Source organism: Salmo trutta, chromosome 3, assembly GCF_901001165.1.
Source record: "Salmo trutta chromosome 3, fSalTru1.1, whole genome shotgun sequence".
Classification (NCBI taxonomy): domain Eukaryota; kingdom Metazoa; phylum Chordata; class Actinopteri; order Salmoniformes; family Salmonidae; genus Salmo; species Salmo trutta.
Window position 1 is genome coordinate 66,417,275 of NC_042959.1, and position 19,158 is coordinate 66,436,432.

At 44.9% G+C, this 19,158-nt stretch overlaps 1 protein-coding gene across 5 annotated transcripts in view; it reads left to right on the forward strand.

Moving 5' to 3' along the window:
• Positions 1-19,158, forward strand: part of LOC115184575 (calcium-transporting ATPase type 2C member 1) — a 61,062-nt gene that overhangs the window by 24,983 nt on the left and 16,921 nt on the right. For 4 of the 5 annotated variants that reach the window (XM_029745432.1, XM_029745435.1, XM_029745433.1 and 1 more), the window contains exons 2-9: positions 7,076-7,180; positions 7,454-7,570; positions 11,965-12,054; positions 12,246-12,281; positions 12,601-12,662; positions 13,314-13,422; positions 13,594-13,743; positions 13,877-14,021. In XM_029745432.1, coding sequence (XP_029601292.1) covers positions 7,076-7,180; positions 7,454-7,570; positions 11,965-12,054; positions 12,246-12,281; positions 12,601-12,662; positions 13,314-13,422; positions 13,594-13,743; positions 13,877-14,021 — 814 coding nt within the window. Of the gene's footprint in view, positions 1-5,827; positions 5,847-7,075; positions 7,181-7,453; positions 7,571-11,964; positions 12,055-12,245; positions 12,282-12,600; positions 12,663-13,313; positions 13,423-13,593; positions 13,744-13,876; positions 14,022-19,158 lie in introns of those variants that run through there. The other variant, XM_029745434.1, reaches the window with a different exon arrangement.

Here is a 19,158-nt window from a genome sequence, read left to right on the forward strand (position 1 = left end):
TCTTCTGAAGCGAGAGTAGAAACGCTGACGTATAGCTCTGTTTCTGTTTGATTTGACGTGTTTACACTAAGAAGCTGGTAGTGAGCATAGGGGAAGTTGAATCAGTGTACAGCAGTAACCTAGCCTTATCACCACCCTCATCTTTCTTTCAAAGCCCCTTTCTCACGGTATCAACTTGCCGCTGCCTGGTGTGGCGTTCTACAGTATAGCAGGTTTTGTGTTGCGTATATCATAATATACAACACTCTCTCGACTAGAGGTCGACCGATTAATCGGTATGGCCGATTTAATTAGGGCCGATTTCAAGTTTTCATAACAATCGGTATTTTTGGCCACCGATTTGCCGCTTTATTTTGTTTTTTTTTAAACCTTTTATTTAACTAGGCAAGTCAGATTAAGAACACATTCTTATTTTCAATGACGGCCTAGGAACGGGGGTTAACTGCCTTGTTCAGGGGGGATTCGCTTTTGCAACCTTCCGGTTACTAATCCAATCCAACGCACGAGGAGCCTGCATGGCAGGCTGACTACCTGTTACGCGAGGGCAGCAAGAAGCCAAGGTAAATTTTTTGCTAGCATTAAACTTATAAAAAACTATCAATCTTAACATAATCACTAGTTAACTACACATGGTTGATGATATTACTAGTTTATCTAACGTGTCCTGCGTTGCTTATAATCGATGCGGTGCCTGTTAATTTATCATTGAATCACAGCCTATTTCGCCAAACAGGTGTTGATTTAACAAGCGCATTTGCGAAAAAAGCACTGTCGTTGCACCAATGTACCTAACCATAAACATCAATGCCTTTTCTTTAAAATCAATAAACAAGTATATATTTTTAAACCTGCATATTTAGTTTATTGCCTGCTAACATGAAATTGTGTCACATCTCTAGCGTTCATTGCACGCAGAGTCAGGGTATATGCAACAGTTTGGGCCGCCTTGCTCATTGCGAACTAATTTGGCAGAATGTTACGTAATTATGACATAACATAACTCGTAAGCCTTCATTCAGACAGCACTTTCGTGCGTTTTGCCAGCAGCTCTTCGCTGTTTCAAGCTGTTTATGACTTCAAACCGGGTGGGTATAATTTGTGGAACGTTCCAACAGGAATCTATTCCAAAAACTTCGTAAATAACAAGGTTGCCAAAAAACAATGCATACAAAGTTGTATAGCGGCAGAATAAGATACCGGGTAGTGAGTGGTCTATTTCATTGCGTTTTTCACTCATCACGTTTATTCTGAAAAATGTGGTTGCCTATAGACAAACATTAAGAATAAGCTACGTGGTGAGTTGATGCCTATTCGGCAGCTAGTTAGCTAGGTTTGTATGCGTTGCTACTTTGTATGCGCTGCTGGTTGGCAACCTTTTACTTTACGTTTTTTGGAACAGATTCCTGTTGGAACGTTCCACAAATTATACCCACCCCTTCAAGCCTGTCAACTCCCAAGATTAGGCTGGTGTAACTGATGTGAAATGGCTAGCTAGTTAGCAGGGTGCGCGCTAATAGCGTTTCAAACGTCACTCGCTCTGAGACTTGGAGTAGTTGTTTCCCTTCCTCTGCATGGGTAACGCTGCTTCGAGGGTGGCTGTTGTCGATGTGTTCCTGGTTCAAGCCCAGGTAGGACCGAGGAGAGGGACGGAAGCTATACACCCAATAGTCAAAGGTATATGAAATACAAATCGTATAGAGAGAAATAGTCCTATAATAACTACAACCTAAAACATCTTACCTGGGAATATTGAAGACTCATGTTAAAAGGAACCACCAGCTTTCATATGTTCTCATTTTCTGAGCAAGGAACTTAAATGTTAGCTTTTTTACATGGCACATATTGCACTTTTACTTTCTTCTCCAACACTTTGTTTTGCATTATTTAAACCAAATTGAACATGTTTCATTATTTATTTGAGGCTAAATTGATTTTATTAAGTTAAAATAAGTGTTCATTCAGTATTGTTGTAATTATCATTATAAATAAACAAACAAAAAAATCGTCCGATTAATCGGTATCGGCGGTTGGTTTTTGGTCCTCCAATAATCGGTATCTGTGTTAAAATCATAATCGTTCGACCTTTCCTCTCGACCAATCAGAATCAGAATGGAGTATTGGAATAACATGTCATATCAACTGGTCACTAAATTACACAGACAGGTGAAGAGTTGCATGGATAAAAGAAGAAGAATGAAGTAAGTCAGAAGAATACTCAACCAGAGGACAAATCCAGGTTATGGACAAATCCCCCACCCCTCTCTGCCTGTCTGCCTCTCTCCCTCTGTCTGCCTCTCTCGCTCTGTCTGCCTCTCTCGCTCTGTCTGCCTCTCTCGCTCTGTCTGCCTCTCTCGCTCTGTCTGCCTCTCTCGCTCTGTCTGCCTCTCTCGCTCTGTCTGCCTCTCTCGCTCTGTCTGCCTCTCTCGCTCTGTCTGCCTCTCTCGCTCTGTCTGCCTCTCTCGCTCTGTCTGCCTCTCTCGCTCTGTCTGCCTCTCTCTCCCTCTGTCTGCCTCTCTCCCTCTCTCCCTCTGTCTGCCTCTGTCTGTCTGTCTCTCTCTGTCTGCCTCTGTCTGTCTGTCTCTCTCTGTCTGCCTCTGTCTGTCTGTCTCTCTCTGTCTGCCTCTCTCTCGCTGTCTGTCTGCCTCTGTCTGTCTGTCTCTCTGTCTGCCTCTCTGTCTGCCTCTCTGTCTCTCTCTCTGTCTCTCTCTCTGTCTCTCTCTCTCTCTCTCTCTCTCTGTCTGCCTCTCTCTCTCTCTCTGTCTGTCTCTCTCTCTCTGTCTGTCCCTCTCTCTCTCTCTCTGTCTGCCTCTCTCTCTCTCTCTCTGTCTGCCTCTCTCTCTCTCTCTCTCTCTCTTGTCTGCCTCTCTCTCTCTCTCTCTCTCTCTCTCCTCTCTCTCTCTCTCTCTCTCTCTCTCTCTCTCTCTCTCTCTCTCTGTCTGCCTCTCTCTCTCTCTCTCTCTGTCTGCCTCTCTCTCTCTCTGTCTGCCTCTCTCTCTCTCTCTGTCTGCCTCTCTCTCTCTCTCTCTCTCTCTGTCTGCCTCTCTCTCTCTCTCTCTGTCTGCCTCTCTCTCTCTCTCTGCCTCTCTCTCTCTCTCTCTCTGTCTGCCTCTCTCTCTCTCTGCCTCTCTCTCTCTCTCTCTCTCTTTCTCTGTCTGCCTCTCTCTCTCTCTCTGCCTCTCTCTCTCTTTCTCTGTCTGTCTGCCTCTTTCTCTCTCTGTCTGCCTCTCTCTCTCTCTTTCTCTCTGTCTCTCTGTCTGCCTCTCTCTCTCTCTCTCTCTCTCTCTCTTTGTCTGCCTCTCTCTCTTTCTCTTTCTCTCTCTCTCTCTGTCTGCCTCTCTCTCTCTCTGTCTGCCTCTCTCTCTGTCTGCCTCTCTCTCTCTCTGCCTCTCTCTCTCTGTCTGCCTCTGTCTCTCTCTGCCTCTCTCTCTCTCTCTCTGCCTTTCTCTCTCTCTCTGTCTGCCTCTCTGTCTGCCTCTCTCTCTGTCTGCCTCTCTCTCTCTCTGTCTGCCTTTCTCAGTATGTTAGAGGATCCCATTCTGTCAGTGTAGCCGGGAGAATGGATTGGCTCGCTAGTCACCTATTGAAAAAAGTTTTGCTGGAGAACTTGTCACACCTGTAAGGTTTTTTTTTCTCTTGCAGGGGTTAAGGTTAAAGGTCATGGTTGAAGCATAGCACACCTTGCACTTCTTCAGATTGTCCTCATAGGATAGGCCTCCAGCAACGCCTGAAGCACAGCATTACATGTAGACCAGAGCTCTCCAACTCTGTTCCTGGAGATCTATCCTCCTGTAGGCTTTCACTCCAACCTTGTTCCTGGAAATCTATCCTCCTGTAGGTTTTCACTCCAACCTTGTTCCTGGAGATCTATCCTCCTGTAGGTTTTCACTCCAACCCCAGTTGTAACTAACCTGGTTTGGTGTATCAACTAGCTAATTATTAGAATCAGGTGTGCTAGATTAGGGTTGGAGTGAAAACCTACAGGATGGTAGCTCTCCAGGAACAGGGTTGGAGAGTAGTGCTGAGTGGTTAGTGCTTTGAGGTCTGTTCGATTTTGGTTCGATTTAAAAAAATAATCAATGGTTTTTATTTTAAAAAACAACATTAAATGCACTATGCATTATGTGGGTTGAAATGCTGTAACACAGAATAAAACAATAAAAGTCCCATGATTGTAGTGACTGTCCATTACTGCTTAATCTTATTCACAATACTTTAATTTACTTAAAAAATATTTAAGTTGTGTATATTACACTTTTTTTAATTTAATGACTGACTTTATTATTACATTCCAAGTCATCTCATCTCTATAGAGCTATTTTAGTAGTTATAATAAGTAAATAAGACATACTTTTATGACTGCTGGCTATCAAATATCAATCACTTAGATTATGTATTTTCAGGTAGAGCTGCACTCTATATCCCCTCACGATAGTGCATTCTTCGCTCTTCTGTAGCAGGCGTAAAATAAACACAGACCTGACAAGAAGATGCGCAATGGATTATGGTCATTGTAGTTAATTACCACGTTTTATGCCCTAAACTATGTAGAATATTGGCCTGTGGGAAACTACAACCCCCTATTACATCGCACAGTTCAGACTTGGATCTGATTCATCTCTAGAGAAACTGTGCAATGTGTGCATTGAGCTCACAGAAAAAAACGACAGGTCAATTAGTTGTTTAAAAGACATCACTCAGCACTATTGGAGAGCCTTGATTGATTGTGTGTTTGTTAGGGTATGTTCAATTGTATGTGTCTGTTAGGGTTTGCATTCACTTGGTGTAATATAACCTTTCTGGGGATGTTCCCCTAGTATAAGAAGGCTACTTTATCTAACTCTTCATTTAGCTAACTATAGTGTCTTCTGTGTAAAATAGATAAACATTTGTTTTGTTGACTTTTTTGATTGATCGAGCAGTAGGTTTTTGACTTGCCTCATTAATCTAAATCTGTAGATGAGAACACAACTTGTTTGGAAAGACCTGTAGGGCTATCTGGCTGGCCATGCCTCAGGCTAGCTACCTGGAGCAATCTGGCTGGCCAGGAAATGAGTAACCCTGTAGAGTGGGAATTACTGCCTCTTGTCAGAACCTGAGTAGGGAGAAGACTAAAGAGCGGTTAGAAGATGGTAAAGAGAGAGGAAGGACGAGGAGAGGAGGAGCGAGGGTTCTCTACTCATTCACTCCTCCATGCCTCTAGGCCCTCTCCTTCTCTACAGCTTTTCTTCTAGAGCTCTTCACTTCCACAGAAAGAAGTGTGATCTTTTCATTCATTATTCTACACCGAGTGGAGTGAGAAGGGGAGAGGGAGTGAAGATGAGGGGAGACAGACAGAGAGTCTGATCCAGGTTTAAGCTCTTGTCACTCTTAATTAGATGGAATCCTCTCAGGCTAACAGAACACTCTCCAGCCTCCTTACTTATGTAAGATACTTTGTCTCATCTAAATGGCGGAGAGGAATTAGGGAAGACACCAGGCGAGGGAGGAGAAGGAGCGGGATTTTGGTGGTTCTGGGGGTGTTGTGAGACACACAGACAGATGTTGGTTGGATACCTTTTTAGCAGTAGATGTTAAGGGCAGGACCAGGAGGTGCGGCCGGTGGCGATGAAGAGGAACAGAACAGGTCATTCATCCCCCTGCCTGTCGTACGGTTACTGTATCATTGCCTGCCTACAGTCCTCTCTACGGCAACGGAGTGAGATGGTTTGTTTGACGAGGAGGGCTGACGAGTAACCACAGGTGTTGACTGTCTATGTTGGCAGAGGGAGCACAGCAGACTGCCTTTTGCTGGACCTCAGTTGATGGATTAGATAACTTAGCTCTGCATTGCAACCAGTTGGCACATGGTACGTTGCTGTGAAGTACTTTTTCCCATCATGCTTTTTTTGTCTTTTGAAAAAACGATCACCAAAAAGCTATTGATTGTCATGAAACATGTTTGTGCCTTAGTCCTGGTATGCCTGATCTCGGTGACCTCGTATGAGTGATATTGTTTGGCTGCCTGGTGGAACCTGGGGGTCAGTAGGACATCTGGCCTAATGGCAGAACTAGCATTAGCATAGGGGAGCGAAGTGCAGCCTTAATCTTAAAGCTATGATATAGCAAAGGCTATGGCGTGATGGGAAGGGCTACCATCTAATCTCTGTGGGTGTAGTTTTAGCATCATGCTGCCTGGACTACACTAAATATGCAAGGGATTACATTTTTGATTGTGTTAAATCAAATCAAATTGTCACATGCGCCGAATACAACAGGTGTAGACTTTACGGTGAAATGGTTACTTACCAGCCCTTCACTAACAATGCAGAGTTTTAAAAAAGTAAGAAAAATTTGCTAAATCAACTAAAGGAAAATAGTAACACAATAAAATACCAATACCGGGGCTATATACAAGGATAATGGATACAGTGAGGGGAAAAAAGTATTTGATCCCCTACTGATTTTGTACGTTTTCCCACTGACACGAGGTGAGATCTTGCATGCAGCCCCAGGCCGAGTGAGATTGACAGTTCTTGTGTTTCTTCCATTTGCGAATAAATCGCACCAACTGTTGTCACCTTCTCACCAAGCTGCTTGGCGATGGTCTTGTAGCCCATTCCAGCCTTGTGTAGGTCTACAATCTTGTCCCTGACATCCTTGGAGAGCTCTTTGGTCTTGGCCATGGTGGAGAGTTTGGAATCTGATTGATTGATTGATTGCTTCTGTGGACAGGTGTCTTTTATACAGGTAACAAACTAAGATTAGGAGCACTCCCTTTAAGAGTGTGCTCCTAATCTCAGCTCGTTACCTGTATAAAAGACACCTGGGAGCCAGAAATCTTTCTGATTGAGAGGGGGTCAAATACTTATTTCCCTCATTAAAATGCAAATCAATTTATAACATTTTTGACATGCGTTTTTCTGGATTTCTTTGTTGTTATTCTGTCTCTCACTGTTCAAATAAACCTACCATTAAAATTATAGACTGATCATTTCTTTGTAAGTGGGCAAACGTACAAAATCAGCAGGGGATCAAATACTTTTTTCCCCTCACTGTATGTCTTGTTTCTCCTAATGTTATTGTCTGTCTGCTGCAGCTTCCCGAGAAACAACCCCAATATGAAGATAAAACCATGGTTCCAGTACTAACTTCAAAACAAGCCAGCCAATTACCAGTGAACGAAGTAACGTGTGTCCTGCAGGTACGTATGGCACAGTGAAACATGTAGAATTTACTAACGTTGTATTCCATTACCATTAGTGCATAGACATTTGAGTCGTTTAGCAGGCACTCTTATCCAGACGACTTAGTTAATGCATTCATCTTAAGATAGCTAGGTGACACGAGTTAGGCCTAGTCAGCATCACTGAACTGTCAAACAGCACCAGCATACTGAAGGGTGAGCCCCTCATCTCGTCATCACACGCTAGTCATCTGACACCGTTGTTGTTGGTAACCATGCTCCTTCCCTCAGGCTGACCTGCAGTACGGCCTGACCCACAGTGAGGTCACCCGTCGCCGTGCCTACCATGGCTGGAATGAGTTCGACATCAATGAGGAGGAGCCTCTCTGGAGGAAGTACATCTCCCAGGTGAGTGGCGGATAGAACTGCAAATCCCTTGTCTACGTCAAGCTGAAAAAGTACAACTCCCTGGAGAGTGAAGGGAAGCTACCCAAAGCTGAAATACATACCGTTATTATAGCGTTGTAGTACATGTGTGTGTGAAGCCTAAATAAGCAGAAAGGGGAACACCCTCACACCTGATACATCCTGGCTTTGATACAGGAGTTCTAGCACAGCATCCCACCACTGACAAGACATTTCCAGCGAGTGCTGAAGCCGAAGCTGCAGTAGGGCTTCAGGTTTCAGAAGCAGCTCCCTACATGCTGTAGTGTTTAGTACATGTGAAATATCACAGATCACCTGCTGTCCTATCTCCGCCCCGCTCTTGGATCGCTCTTGACTTCTTTTGCAAGGACAAAAGCTCCCAGTATCCTCTGGGGTAGGAGGTAGGGAGAGAAGAGGAGAAAAAAACTGGGCCGCTCTATTCTGCCTGGTTTCTGTCTTCCGTGGCCAGAAGCAAAGTGATGAGCGGTCGGATAAATATAGAGCTGCCGCCCTGAGAGGCCGTTTTTTCGCCTTCACACAGAGAGATGGAGAGAATGAGGGATGCTGTCCCCCCCTCCCTCTCGCTGTCCCCCCCTGACTCTCGCTCGCTCCCCCTCCCTTTCGCTCGCTCCCCCTCCCTCTCGCTCGCTCCCCCTGCCTCTCGCTCGCTCCCCCTGCCTCTCGCTCGCTCCCCCCCTCTCTCGCTCGCTCCCCCCCTCTCTCTCTCGCTCCCCCCTCTCTCTCTCGCTCCCCTCTCTCTCTCGCTCCCCCTCTCTCTCTCGCTCCCTCTCTCTCCTCTCCCCTCTCTCTCTCGCTCCCTCTCTCTCTCGCTCCCCTCTCTCTCTCGCTCCCCTCTCTCTCTCGCTCCCCTCTCTCCTCGCTCGCCCCGTCTCTCTCTCTCGCCCCGTCTCTCTCTCTCGCCCCGTCTCTCTCTCTCGCCCCGTCTCTCTCTCTCGCCCCGTCTCTCTCTCTCGCCCCGTCTCTCTCTCTCGCCCCGTCTCTCTCTCTCGCCCCGTCTCTCTCTCTCGCTCGCTCCCGTCTCTCTCTCTCGCTCGCTCCCCTCTCTCTCTCTCGCTCGCTCCCCTCTCTCTCTCGCTCGCTCCCCTCTCTCTCTCGCTCGCTCCCCTCTCTCTCTCGCTCGCTCCCCTCTCTCTCTCTCGCTCGCTCCCCCTCTCTCTCTCTCGCTCGCTCCCCTCTCTCTCTCGCTCGCTCCCCTCTCTCTCTCTCGCTCGCTCCCCTCTCTCTCTCTCGCTCGCTCCCCTCTCTCTCTCTCGCTCGCTCCCCTCTCTCTCTCTCGCTCGCTCCCCTCTCTCTCTCTCGCTCGCTCCCCTCTCTCTCTCTCGCTCCTCCTCTCTCGCTCGCTCCTCTCTCGCTCGCTCCTCTCTCGCTCGCTCGCTCCCTCTCTCTCTCTCTCGCTCGCTCCCTCTCTCTCTCTCGCTCGCTCCCCTCTCTCTCTCTCGCTCGCTCCCCTCTCTCTCTCTCGCTCGCTCGCTCCCCTCTCTCTCTCTCGCTCGCTCCCCTCTCTCTCTCTCGCTCGCTCCCGTCTCTCTCTCTCTCGCTCGCTCCCGTCTCTCTCTCTCGCTCGCTCCCGTCTCTCTCTCTCGCTCGCTCCCCTCTCTCTCTCTCGCTCGCTCCATCTCTCCATCTCTCCCTGTCTCCTGGAGGCTCCCACCATCAGCTCAGCTCCATCTCTCCCTGTCTCCTGGAGGCTCCCACCATCAGCTCAGCCTCATCTCTCCCTGTCTCCTGGAGGCTCCCACCATCAGCTCAGCTCCATCTCTCCCTGTCTCCTGGAGGCTCCCACCATCAGCTCAGCTCCATCTCTCCCTGTCTCCTGGAGGCTCCCACCATCAGCTCAGCTCCATCTCTCCCTGTCTCCTGGAGGCTCTCACCATCAGCTCAGCTCCATCTCTCCCTGTCTCCTGGAGGCTCTCACCATCAGCTCAGCTCCATCTCTCCCTGTCTCCTGGAGGCTCCCACCATCAGCTCAGCTCCATCTCTCCCTGTCTCCTGGAGGCTCCCACCATCAGCTCAGATCCACATTTTTTTTGTGTGTGTGATCTTCTCACCAGTATTTTTAGCAGCAAAGTGAGAAAGCAGCACAAGGCTTTAGTTTGGCATCATCATCATTCTCTCCCCCGTCGCTGCACCTCGTTGCCGCTACAGATTTTAATCCGTGTGTAGCATCCCAGAGGATGAACTGGTGGCGTGAAGAGTCATTTATCACTGTTATCAGACTGCGCTCTAAAAAGCACTGTACCTATTGGTGTTGAATCCATCTCTCTGAGAGGCCGACAGTGGGTACATAGTGGTGTTGAATCCATCTCTCTGAGAGGCCGACGGTGGGTACATAGTGGTGTTGAATCCATCTCTCTGAGAGGCCGACAGTGGGTACATAGTGGTGTTGAATCCATCTCTCTGAGAGGCCGACAGTGGCTACATAGTGGTGTTGAATCCATCTCTCTGAGAGGCCGACGGTGGGTACATAGTGGTGTTGAATCCATCTCTCTGAGAGGCCGACAGTGGGTACATAGTGGTGTTGAATCCATCTCTCTGAGAGGCCGACAGTGGGTACATAGTGGTGTTGAATCCATCTCTCTGAGAGGCCGACGGTGGGTACATAGTGGTGTTGAATCCATCTCTCTGAGAGGCCGACAGTGGGTACATAGTGGTGTTGAATCCATCTCTCTGAGAGGCCGACAGTGGGTACATAGTGGTGTTGAATCCATCTCTCTGAGAGGCCGACAGTGGGTACATAGTGGTGTTGAATCCATCTCTCTGAGAGGCCGACAGTGGGTACATACATAGTCAAAGACTGTGATGTCCTTGTGTTAATTCAAGTGCAAGGCAAAACAGACAAGTAACTACAGAGCAGTTGAATTCCAGATACCTGTAGACTACAGGGAGCCCTACTGACTACGGAGGTAATTGTGTGTACAGAGATGTCCCAGAGTGTGATGTCAGCATTTAGGAAGGTACTGGGCCTATAGGGGGATCTTGTTCCTGTCAGAAGTAACCAGGAAACCAGGGCTCTGGAGGCCTTTAATCAAACACTGTCACTCCGACCTGATCTTGTTCCTGTCAGAAGTAACCAGGAAACCAGGGCTCTGGAGGCCTTTAATCAAACACTGTCACTCCGACCTGATCTTGTTCCTGTCAGAAGTAACCAGGAAACCAGGGCTCTGGAGGCCTTTAATCAAACACTGTCACTCCGACCTGATCTTGTTCCTGTCAGAAGTAACCAGGAAACCAGGGCTCTGGAGGCCTTTAATCAAACACTGTCACTCCGACCTGATCTTGTTCCTGTCAGAAGTAACCAGGAAACCAGGGCTCTGGAGGCCTTTAATCAAACACTGTCACCCTTACCTGATCTTGTTCCTTGTTCCTTGTGGCTCAGTTGGTAGAGCATGGTGTTTGCAATGCCAGCATGGTGTGTGCAACGCCAGGGTTGTGGGTTCGATTCCCACGGGGGGCCAGTACAATTTTTTTTTTTTTTTAAAGAATAGAAATGCATGAAATGAAGAATGAAATGTATGCATTCACTACTGTAAGTCTCTCTGGATAAGAGCGTCTGCTAAATGACTACAATGTAAAATGTAAGTAACCAGGAAACCAGGGCTCTGGAGGCCTTTAATCAAACTCTGTCACTCCTCTCTGATTTTGAACCCCTATGTAAGTATTGAACACATGAATTACTGTAGACTCGATGCTTTGTCCGCTCGCCATGCTGCCTCAATTATCCTGTCAAAGGGAGCGACAGCAACACAGCACCATTGGCTGACTAATTAGTGTCTGGCCCAGACATGACAGATTGGGCCTGTACTCCCACTGTGCAGTCAGTGGCCGTGTTTGAGAGCATCAAAACCATGATGTATAATGGGTCAATTGTGACTGACTGACTGATCTGCAAATAATATTGAGTAGTTATTTATGATGCAAGGTGATTTGTAGATTAGTCAGTCTCCCCTCGCCTCTAAAGTCAGCCTAAAACCCCAAACAGCAAGCAATGCAGATGTAGAAGCACGGTAGCTAGGAAAAGCTCCCTAAAAAGGCAGGAACCTAGGAAGAAACCAGAGAAGAACCAGGCTACATTCAGCCATTACTCTCTCTCTGTCTGCCAGAGAGGTTTCAGATGTAGTTTCTGACTGTTGGAGGTTTGCCGTGTCATCCGTTCCAGGACCTTGTTTGACAAATGAATGGGCTTCTGACTTTCTCTGTACAGAGACCCTTATTCTGTGTCTCTTCTATATAGTCACTCATTCAGTCACTCACACAAGTCACTACCGATCACATCAGATGTGGAACATTGGTATTGATCGTGTAGTGCAACAGCTCAATGATGTCTCTCTTTCTCTTTTTCTCTCTCCCTCCCCCAGTTTAAGGATCCTCTCATCATGTTGCTACTGGCCTCTGCTGTCATCAGTGTGCTCATGCGCCAGTTTGATGATGCCATCAGCATCACAGTGGTAAGGAACCCCATCACCACACAGGTTATTTATAGTATACCATTTAGTACTGTGAGTAATTCCATGGTGCTCCAGAAATGTCTGACAACGGATTAGACTGGGTACTACAGAGAATGGAGAGTTAAGCGCTAACCTATTTTATATATATATCTCTCTCTCTCTCTCCCCATCCCTCTTTTTCTCCTTGACAGGCCATTATAATAGTGGTTACAGTTGCCTTTGTCCAGGTGAGACCTCTTTATTTGCCTTCACTCTGTGAACTGTGTTAGTTGTGACAGGGAGTCAGTCAGTGTGTTTCTCTGCAGATGTCATGGTGTTTTCTCAGAGCACAAAGCCAGATGCCAAATAGATCACAGTGGAACAGAACAGACGGGTGTGTGTGTGTGTGTGTGTGTGTGTGTGTGTGTGTGTGTGCGTGTGGGGCTCGTCTCTGTAGAGAGAACATTGGAAATGCATTGCTGTTCCATCATTTATGAGGGGCATGAATACTGATCAAAGACATTTGTAGAGAGTTGTTTCAGCTATGCTCTCTCTGTTTCTCTGAAGGAATACCGCTCTGAGAAGTCCCTTGAAGAGCTGGGAAAACTTGTGCCTCCAGAATGCCACTGGTGAGCACTGCCTCTCTCCGCTCCAATGCTCTCTGTTATGTTTTTCTCTCTCACCCATCACTAATTGTATCTACATATGCAATGACAGTCAAACATGACAGTGGAAGCAGCTTAGGACCGACGTCACTCCCATAGACTTAGTGCACACATCCTGGGATAAAGAAAGCACTGGTGCCTCCTGAAAGAAGTGAAAAGGGGACATGGAGAAATGGATGTAATTTCCACTTCAAACAGGATCCAGAGGGCCAGATTTGCACTTCAAACACAAGATCCCCCCCTCCCCTTAAAATATACACACACACACACACACACACACACACACTCTTCCATACCCCAGGCTTCTACAAGCTGTTGCCCTTGGATGCTGGTGGTGGAACAAGCATAGTGTAGGTTAGCTTGCATGCTGTAGCATTAGCATGGTCATTGCTGATTACAGTTCAATTCCCTCTTCTCTCTCCTCTCTCTCGGTCTCGCTTTCTTGTCTCTCTCTGTCTCTTCTCGTGCTCCCTCTGTCTCGCTCTCTCTTCTCGCGCTCTCTTTGTCTCGCTCTCTGTCTCATCCTCCCCATTTGTCTCTATCTCTCCTCTCTCTGTCTGACTCTCTCTCGCTCTCCCCGTTGTTTCTGTCTCTCCATCTCCCCCTCCCCTCTAGTGTGAGGGAAGGACACCTGGAGCGCATGCTGGCTCGGGAGTTGGTCCCTGGAGACACTGTCTGTCTCTCTGTTGGGGAGAGAGTCCCGGCTGACCTCCGACTCTTTGAGGTATGTTATACACTCACACCTGTTCAGAAGCTGTAAAAGATACTGTCATCCTCACTCTTACACATAAACATAGATCTGCAATGGGTGGGACTTCACTAGCTCTACAAAAAAAGCTGTCAGCAAAAGAATTGTTGAAGTGACTGGCAAACCTTTCACCCCTCTCTCTCCCAGGCAACTGACCTATCAGTGGATGAGTCCAGTCTGACGGGAGAGACCACTCCCTGCTCCAAGTCCACGTCCCACCAGCCCACCAACAATGACATCACCTCCCGCAGCAATGTGGCCTTCATGGGAACCCTGGTGCGATGTGGCAAAGCCAAGGTACCTCACATGACCCATCCCAACAGTTTACCAATAAGTTATGGAGCAGCACTTCTGGCTGGAAATTAAAGTTACAGATTGTGATTAATAACGTCTTATATCATTGTGTAACCTTTTTGTTTTTGTCTTATAGGGTATTGTCATAGGAACAGGAGAAAATTCTGAATTTGGAGAGGTTTTTAAGATGATGCAAGCAGAGGAGGCCCCTAAAACACCTTTACAGAAAAGCATGGACCTGCTTGGAAAACAGCTCTCGCTTTATTCCTTTGGAATCATAGGTACTACATCTTTTTTGGTCTTCTCAAATGTGCACATGTTCTCGTGGTCCTGAATGGCTCAGTAGGTAGAGCATGGCGCTTGCAACACCAGGATTAGTGGGTTCGATTCCCAGAGAACACCCATATGTAAAATGTATCCACGCATGACTAAGTCCCTTTGGATACTAAGTGTCTGCAAAATGGCATGTACAGTATTATGTGTGTGTGTTTTACCAAAGGGTATTGAATGTTCTTGTCTGCCTCTCCAAGAGGTATTTTCTGTAGACATACTGTATGCTCCAAGCCAGTTTATACTGTGTCTACATACTGCTCCAAGCCAGTTGAAGTCGAAGTTTACATACACCTTAGCCAAATACATTAAACTCAGTTTTTCACAATTCCTGACGTTTAATCCAAGTAAGAATTCCCTGTCTTAGGTCAGTTAGGATCACCACTTTATTTTAAGAATGTGAAATGTCAGAATAATAGTAGAGAGAATGATTGATTTCAGCTTTTATTTATTTTATCACATTCCCAGTGGGTCAGAAGTTTACATACACTCAATTAGTATTTGTTTGCTTTGCCTTTAAATTGTTTAACTTGGGTCAAACGTTTCGGGTAGGCTTCCACAAGCTTCCCACAATAAGTTGGGTGAATTGTGGCCCATTCCTCCTGACAGCTGGTGTAACTGAGTCAGGTTTGTAGGCCTCCTTGCTCGCACTCGCCTCCTCTATAGGATGAGGTCAGGGCTTTGTGATGGCCACTCCAATACCTTGACTTTGTTGTCCTTAAGCCATTTTTCCTCCACAACTTTACAAGTATGCTTGGGGTCATTGTCCATTTGGAAGACCCATTTGCGACCAAGATTTAACTTCCTGACTGATGTCTTGAGATGTTGGTTCAATATATCCACATACTTTTCCTTCCTCATGAAGCCATCTATTTTGTGAAGTGCACCAGTCCCTCCTGCAGCAAAGCACCCCCACAACATGATGCTGCCACCCCTGTGCTTCAAGGTTGGGATGGTGTTCTTCGGCTTGCAAGCCTCCCCCTTTTTCCTCCAAACATAATGATGGTCATTATGGACAAAAAGTTCTTTTTTTGTTTCATCAGACTAGAGGACATTTCTCCAAAAAGTACGATCTTTGTCCCCATGTGCAGTTGCAAACCGTAGTCTGGATTTTTTATGCCGGTTTTGGAGCAGTGGCTTCTTCCTTGCTGAGCAGCCTTTCAGGTTATGTTGATATAGGACTCGGTTATAGATACCTTTGTACCTGTTTCCTCCAGCATCTTCACAAGGTCCTTTGCTGTTGTTCTGGGATTGATTTGCACTTTTCGGCGCCAAAGTACGTTCATCTCTAGGAGACAGAATGCGTCTCCTTCCTGAGCGGTATGACGGCTGCGTGGTCCCATGGTGTTTATACTTGCGTACTATTGTTTGTACAGATGAACGTGGTACCTTCAGGCATTTGGAAATTGCTCCCAAGGATGAACCAGACTTGTGAAGGTCTACAATAATTCTTCTGAGATCTTGGCTGATTTCTTTAGATTTTCCCATGATGTCAAGCAAAGTGGCACTGAGTTTGAAGGTAGGCCTTGAAATACATCCACAGGTACACCTCCAATTGACTCAAAGGATGTCAATTAGCCTATCAGAATCTTCTAAAGCCATGACATCATTTTCGGGAATGTTCCAAGCTGTTTAAAGGCACAGTCAACTTAGTGTATGTAAACTTCTGACCCGCTGGAATTGTGATACAGTGAATTATAAGTTAAATAATCTGTCTGTAAACAATTGTTGGAAAAATGACTTGTGTCATGCACATAGTAGATGTCCTAACCGACTTGCCAAAACTATAGTTTCTTAACAAGAAATTTGTGGAGTGGTTGAAAAATTTGTTTTAATGATTCCAACCTAAGTGTATGTAAACTTCCGACTTCAACTGTATATACTGCTCCAAGCCAGTTTATACTGTGTGTGTGTGTGTATATATATATATATATATATATATATATATACTGCTCCAAGCCAGTTTATACTCTATATACAGGTATATTGTATACTCGCCCCCCCCCCCCCTCCCCAAAAGAATGTAAGACGGGCACTGCGCCACCTCCTGGACTGGCAGCGCCACTATATAATCATAAAAATAAATAATTAATTATATATATTTGTTACTTTATTTATCATTTAAGGCATTTTTTGCTCTAGATTGCAGAAAATGGCAGGTACAGGTGTTGAGAAACAAAGTACTCAGCAACCCCACCTTGTTAAAACAATCCTGGGGAGAACCCTGAGACTGTTAATGCTCCCAGTCAGTTAATACTGTGTGTATATGTATGTACGGTCACTTAGAAATGTCCTTGTTTTGTCCATTAAAATTGATCAGAAATACAGTCTAGACATTGTTAATGTTGTAAATGACTATTGTAGCTGGAAACGGCTGTATAAACAAAACAAAAAATGGAATATCTACATTTATCAGCAACCATCACTCCTGTGTTCCAATGGCACGTTGTGTTAGCTAATCCAAGTTTATCATTTTAATAGGCTAATTGATCATTAGAAAACCCTTTTGCAATTATGTTAGCACAGCTGAAAACTGTTGTGCTGATTTAAGGAAGCAATACAACTGGCCATCTTTAGACTAGAAAAGAAAAGATTAAGACACTGAACAGAGGAACTCATCCCGGAGTCGCCTCTTCACTGTTGACTTTGAGACTGGTGTTTTGCGGGTACTATTTAATGAAGCTGCCAGTTGAGGACTTGTGAGGTGTCTGTTTCTCAAAACTAGACACTCTAATGTACTTGTCCTGTTGTGCACCGGGGCCTCCCACTCTTTCTATTCTGGTTAGGGCCAGTTTGCTCTGTTCTGTGAAGGGACTATTACACAGTGGTGTACGAGATCGTCAGTTTCTTGGCAATTTCTCGCATGGAATAGCCTTCATTTCTCAGAACCAGAATAGACTGACGAGTTTCAGAAGAAAGTTCTTTGTTTCTGGTCATTTTGAGCCTGTAATCGAACCCACAATTGCTGATGCTCCAAATACTCAACTAGTCTAAAGAAGGCCCGTTGTATTGCTTCTTTAATTAGCACAACAGTTTTCAGCTGTGCTAACATAATTGCAAAAGGGTTTTCTAATGATCAATTAGCCTTTTAAAATGATAACCTTGGATTAGCTAACACAACGTGCCATTGGAACACAGGAGTGATGGTTGCTGATCATGGGCCTCTGTACGCCTATGTAGATATTCCATAAAGCATCAGCCGTTTCCAGCTACAATAGTCATTTACAACATTAATAAACTCTAGACTGTATTTCTGATCAATTTGATATTTTAATGGACAAAAATGTGCTTTTCTTTCAACAAGGATATTTTCTAAGTGACCCCAAACTTTTGAACAGTACTGTATCTATAGTTAATGCTCCCAGCCAGTTAATGCTGTCTATATAGTGTTAATACTGTCTATATAGTGTTAATGCTCCCAGCCAGTTAATACTGTCTATATAGTGTTAATGCTGTCTATATAGTGTTAATACTGTCTATATAGTGTTAATGCTCCCAGCCAGTTAATACTGTCTATATAGTGTTAATACTGTCTATATAGTGTTAATGCTCCCAGCCAGTTAATACTGTCTATATAGTGTTAATGCTGTCTATATAGTGTTAATGCTGTCTATATAGTGTTAATGCTCCCAGCCAGTTAATACTGTTTATATAGTGTTAATGCTGTCTATATAGTGTTAATACTGTCTATATAGTGTTAATGCTCCCAGCCAGTTAATACTGTCTATATAGTGTTAATACTGTCTATATAGTGTTAATGCTCCCAGCCAGTTAATACTGTCTATATAGTGTTAATGCTGTCTATATAGTGTTAATGCTGTCTATATAGTGTTAATGCTCCCAGCCAGTTAATACTGTCTATATAGTGTTAATGCTCCCAGCCAGTTAATGCTGTCTATATAGTGTTAATGCTGTCTATATAGTGTTAATGCTCCCAGCCAGTTAATACTGTCTATATAGTGTTAATGCTCCCAGCCAGTTAATGCTGTCTATATAGTGTTAATGCTCCCAGCCAGTTAATACTGTTTATATAGTGTTAATGCTGTCTATATAGTGTTAATGCTGTCTATAGTGTTAATGCTCCCAGCCAGTTAATACTGTCTATATAGTGTTAATACTGTCTATATAGTGTTAATGCTCCCAGCCAGTTAATACTGTCTATATAGTGTTAATGCTGTCTATATAGTGTTAATGCTCCCAGCCAGTTAATACTGTCTATATAGTGTTAATGCTCCCAGCCAGTTAATGCTGTCTATATAGTGTTAATGCTGTCTATATAGTGTTAATGCTCCCAGCCAGTTAATACTGTCTATATAGTGTTAATGCTCCCAGCCAGTTAATGCTGTCTATATAGTGTTAATGCTCCCAGCCAGTTAATACTGTTTATATAGTGTTAATGCTGTCTATATAGTGTTAATGCTGTCTATAGTGTTAATGCTCCCAGCCAGTTAGCCTCTCTAGGATACGTGGGACGAAATCGTCCCACCTACGTAACAGCCAGTGGAATCCTGTGGCGCGTAATTCAAATACCTTAGAAATTCTATTACTTCAATTTCTCAAACATATGACTATTTTACACCATTTTAAAGACAAGACTCTCGTTAATCTAACCACACTATCCGATTTCAAAAAGGCTTTACAACGAAAGCAAAACATTAGATTATGTCAGCAGAGTACACAGCCAGAAATAATCAGACACCCATTTTTCAAGCTAGCATATAATGTCACAAAAAACAAAACCACAGCTAAATGCAGAACTAACCTTTGATGATCTTCATCAGATGACACCCCTAGGACATTATGTTATACAATACATGCATGTTTTGTTCAATCAAGTTCATATTTATATCAAAAACCAGCTTTTTACATTAGCATGTGACGTTCAGAACTAGCATACCCCCCGCAAACTTCCGGTGAATTTACTAAATTACTCACGATAAACGTTCACAAAAAACGTAATTATTTTAAGAATTATAGATACAGAACTCCTCTATGCACTCGCTATGTCCGATTTTAAAATAGCTTTTCGGTGAAAGCACATTTTGCAATATTCTAAGTAGATAGCCCGGCATCACAGGGCTAGCTATT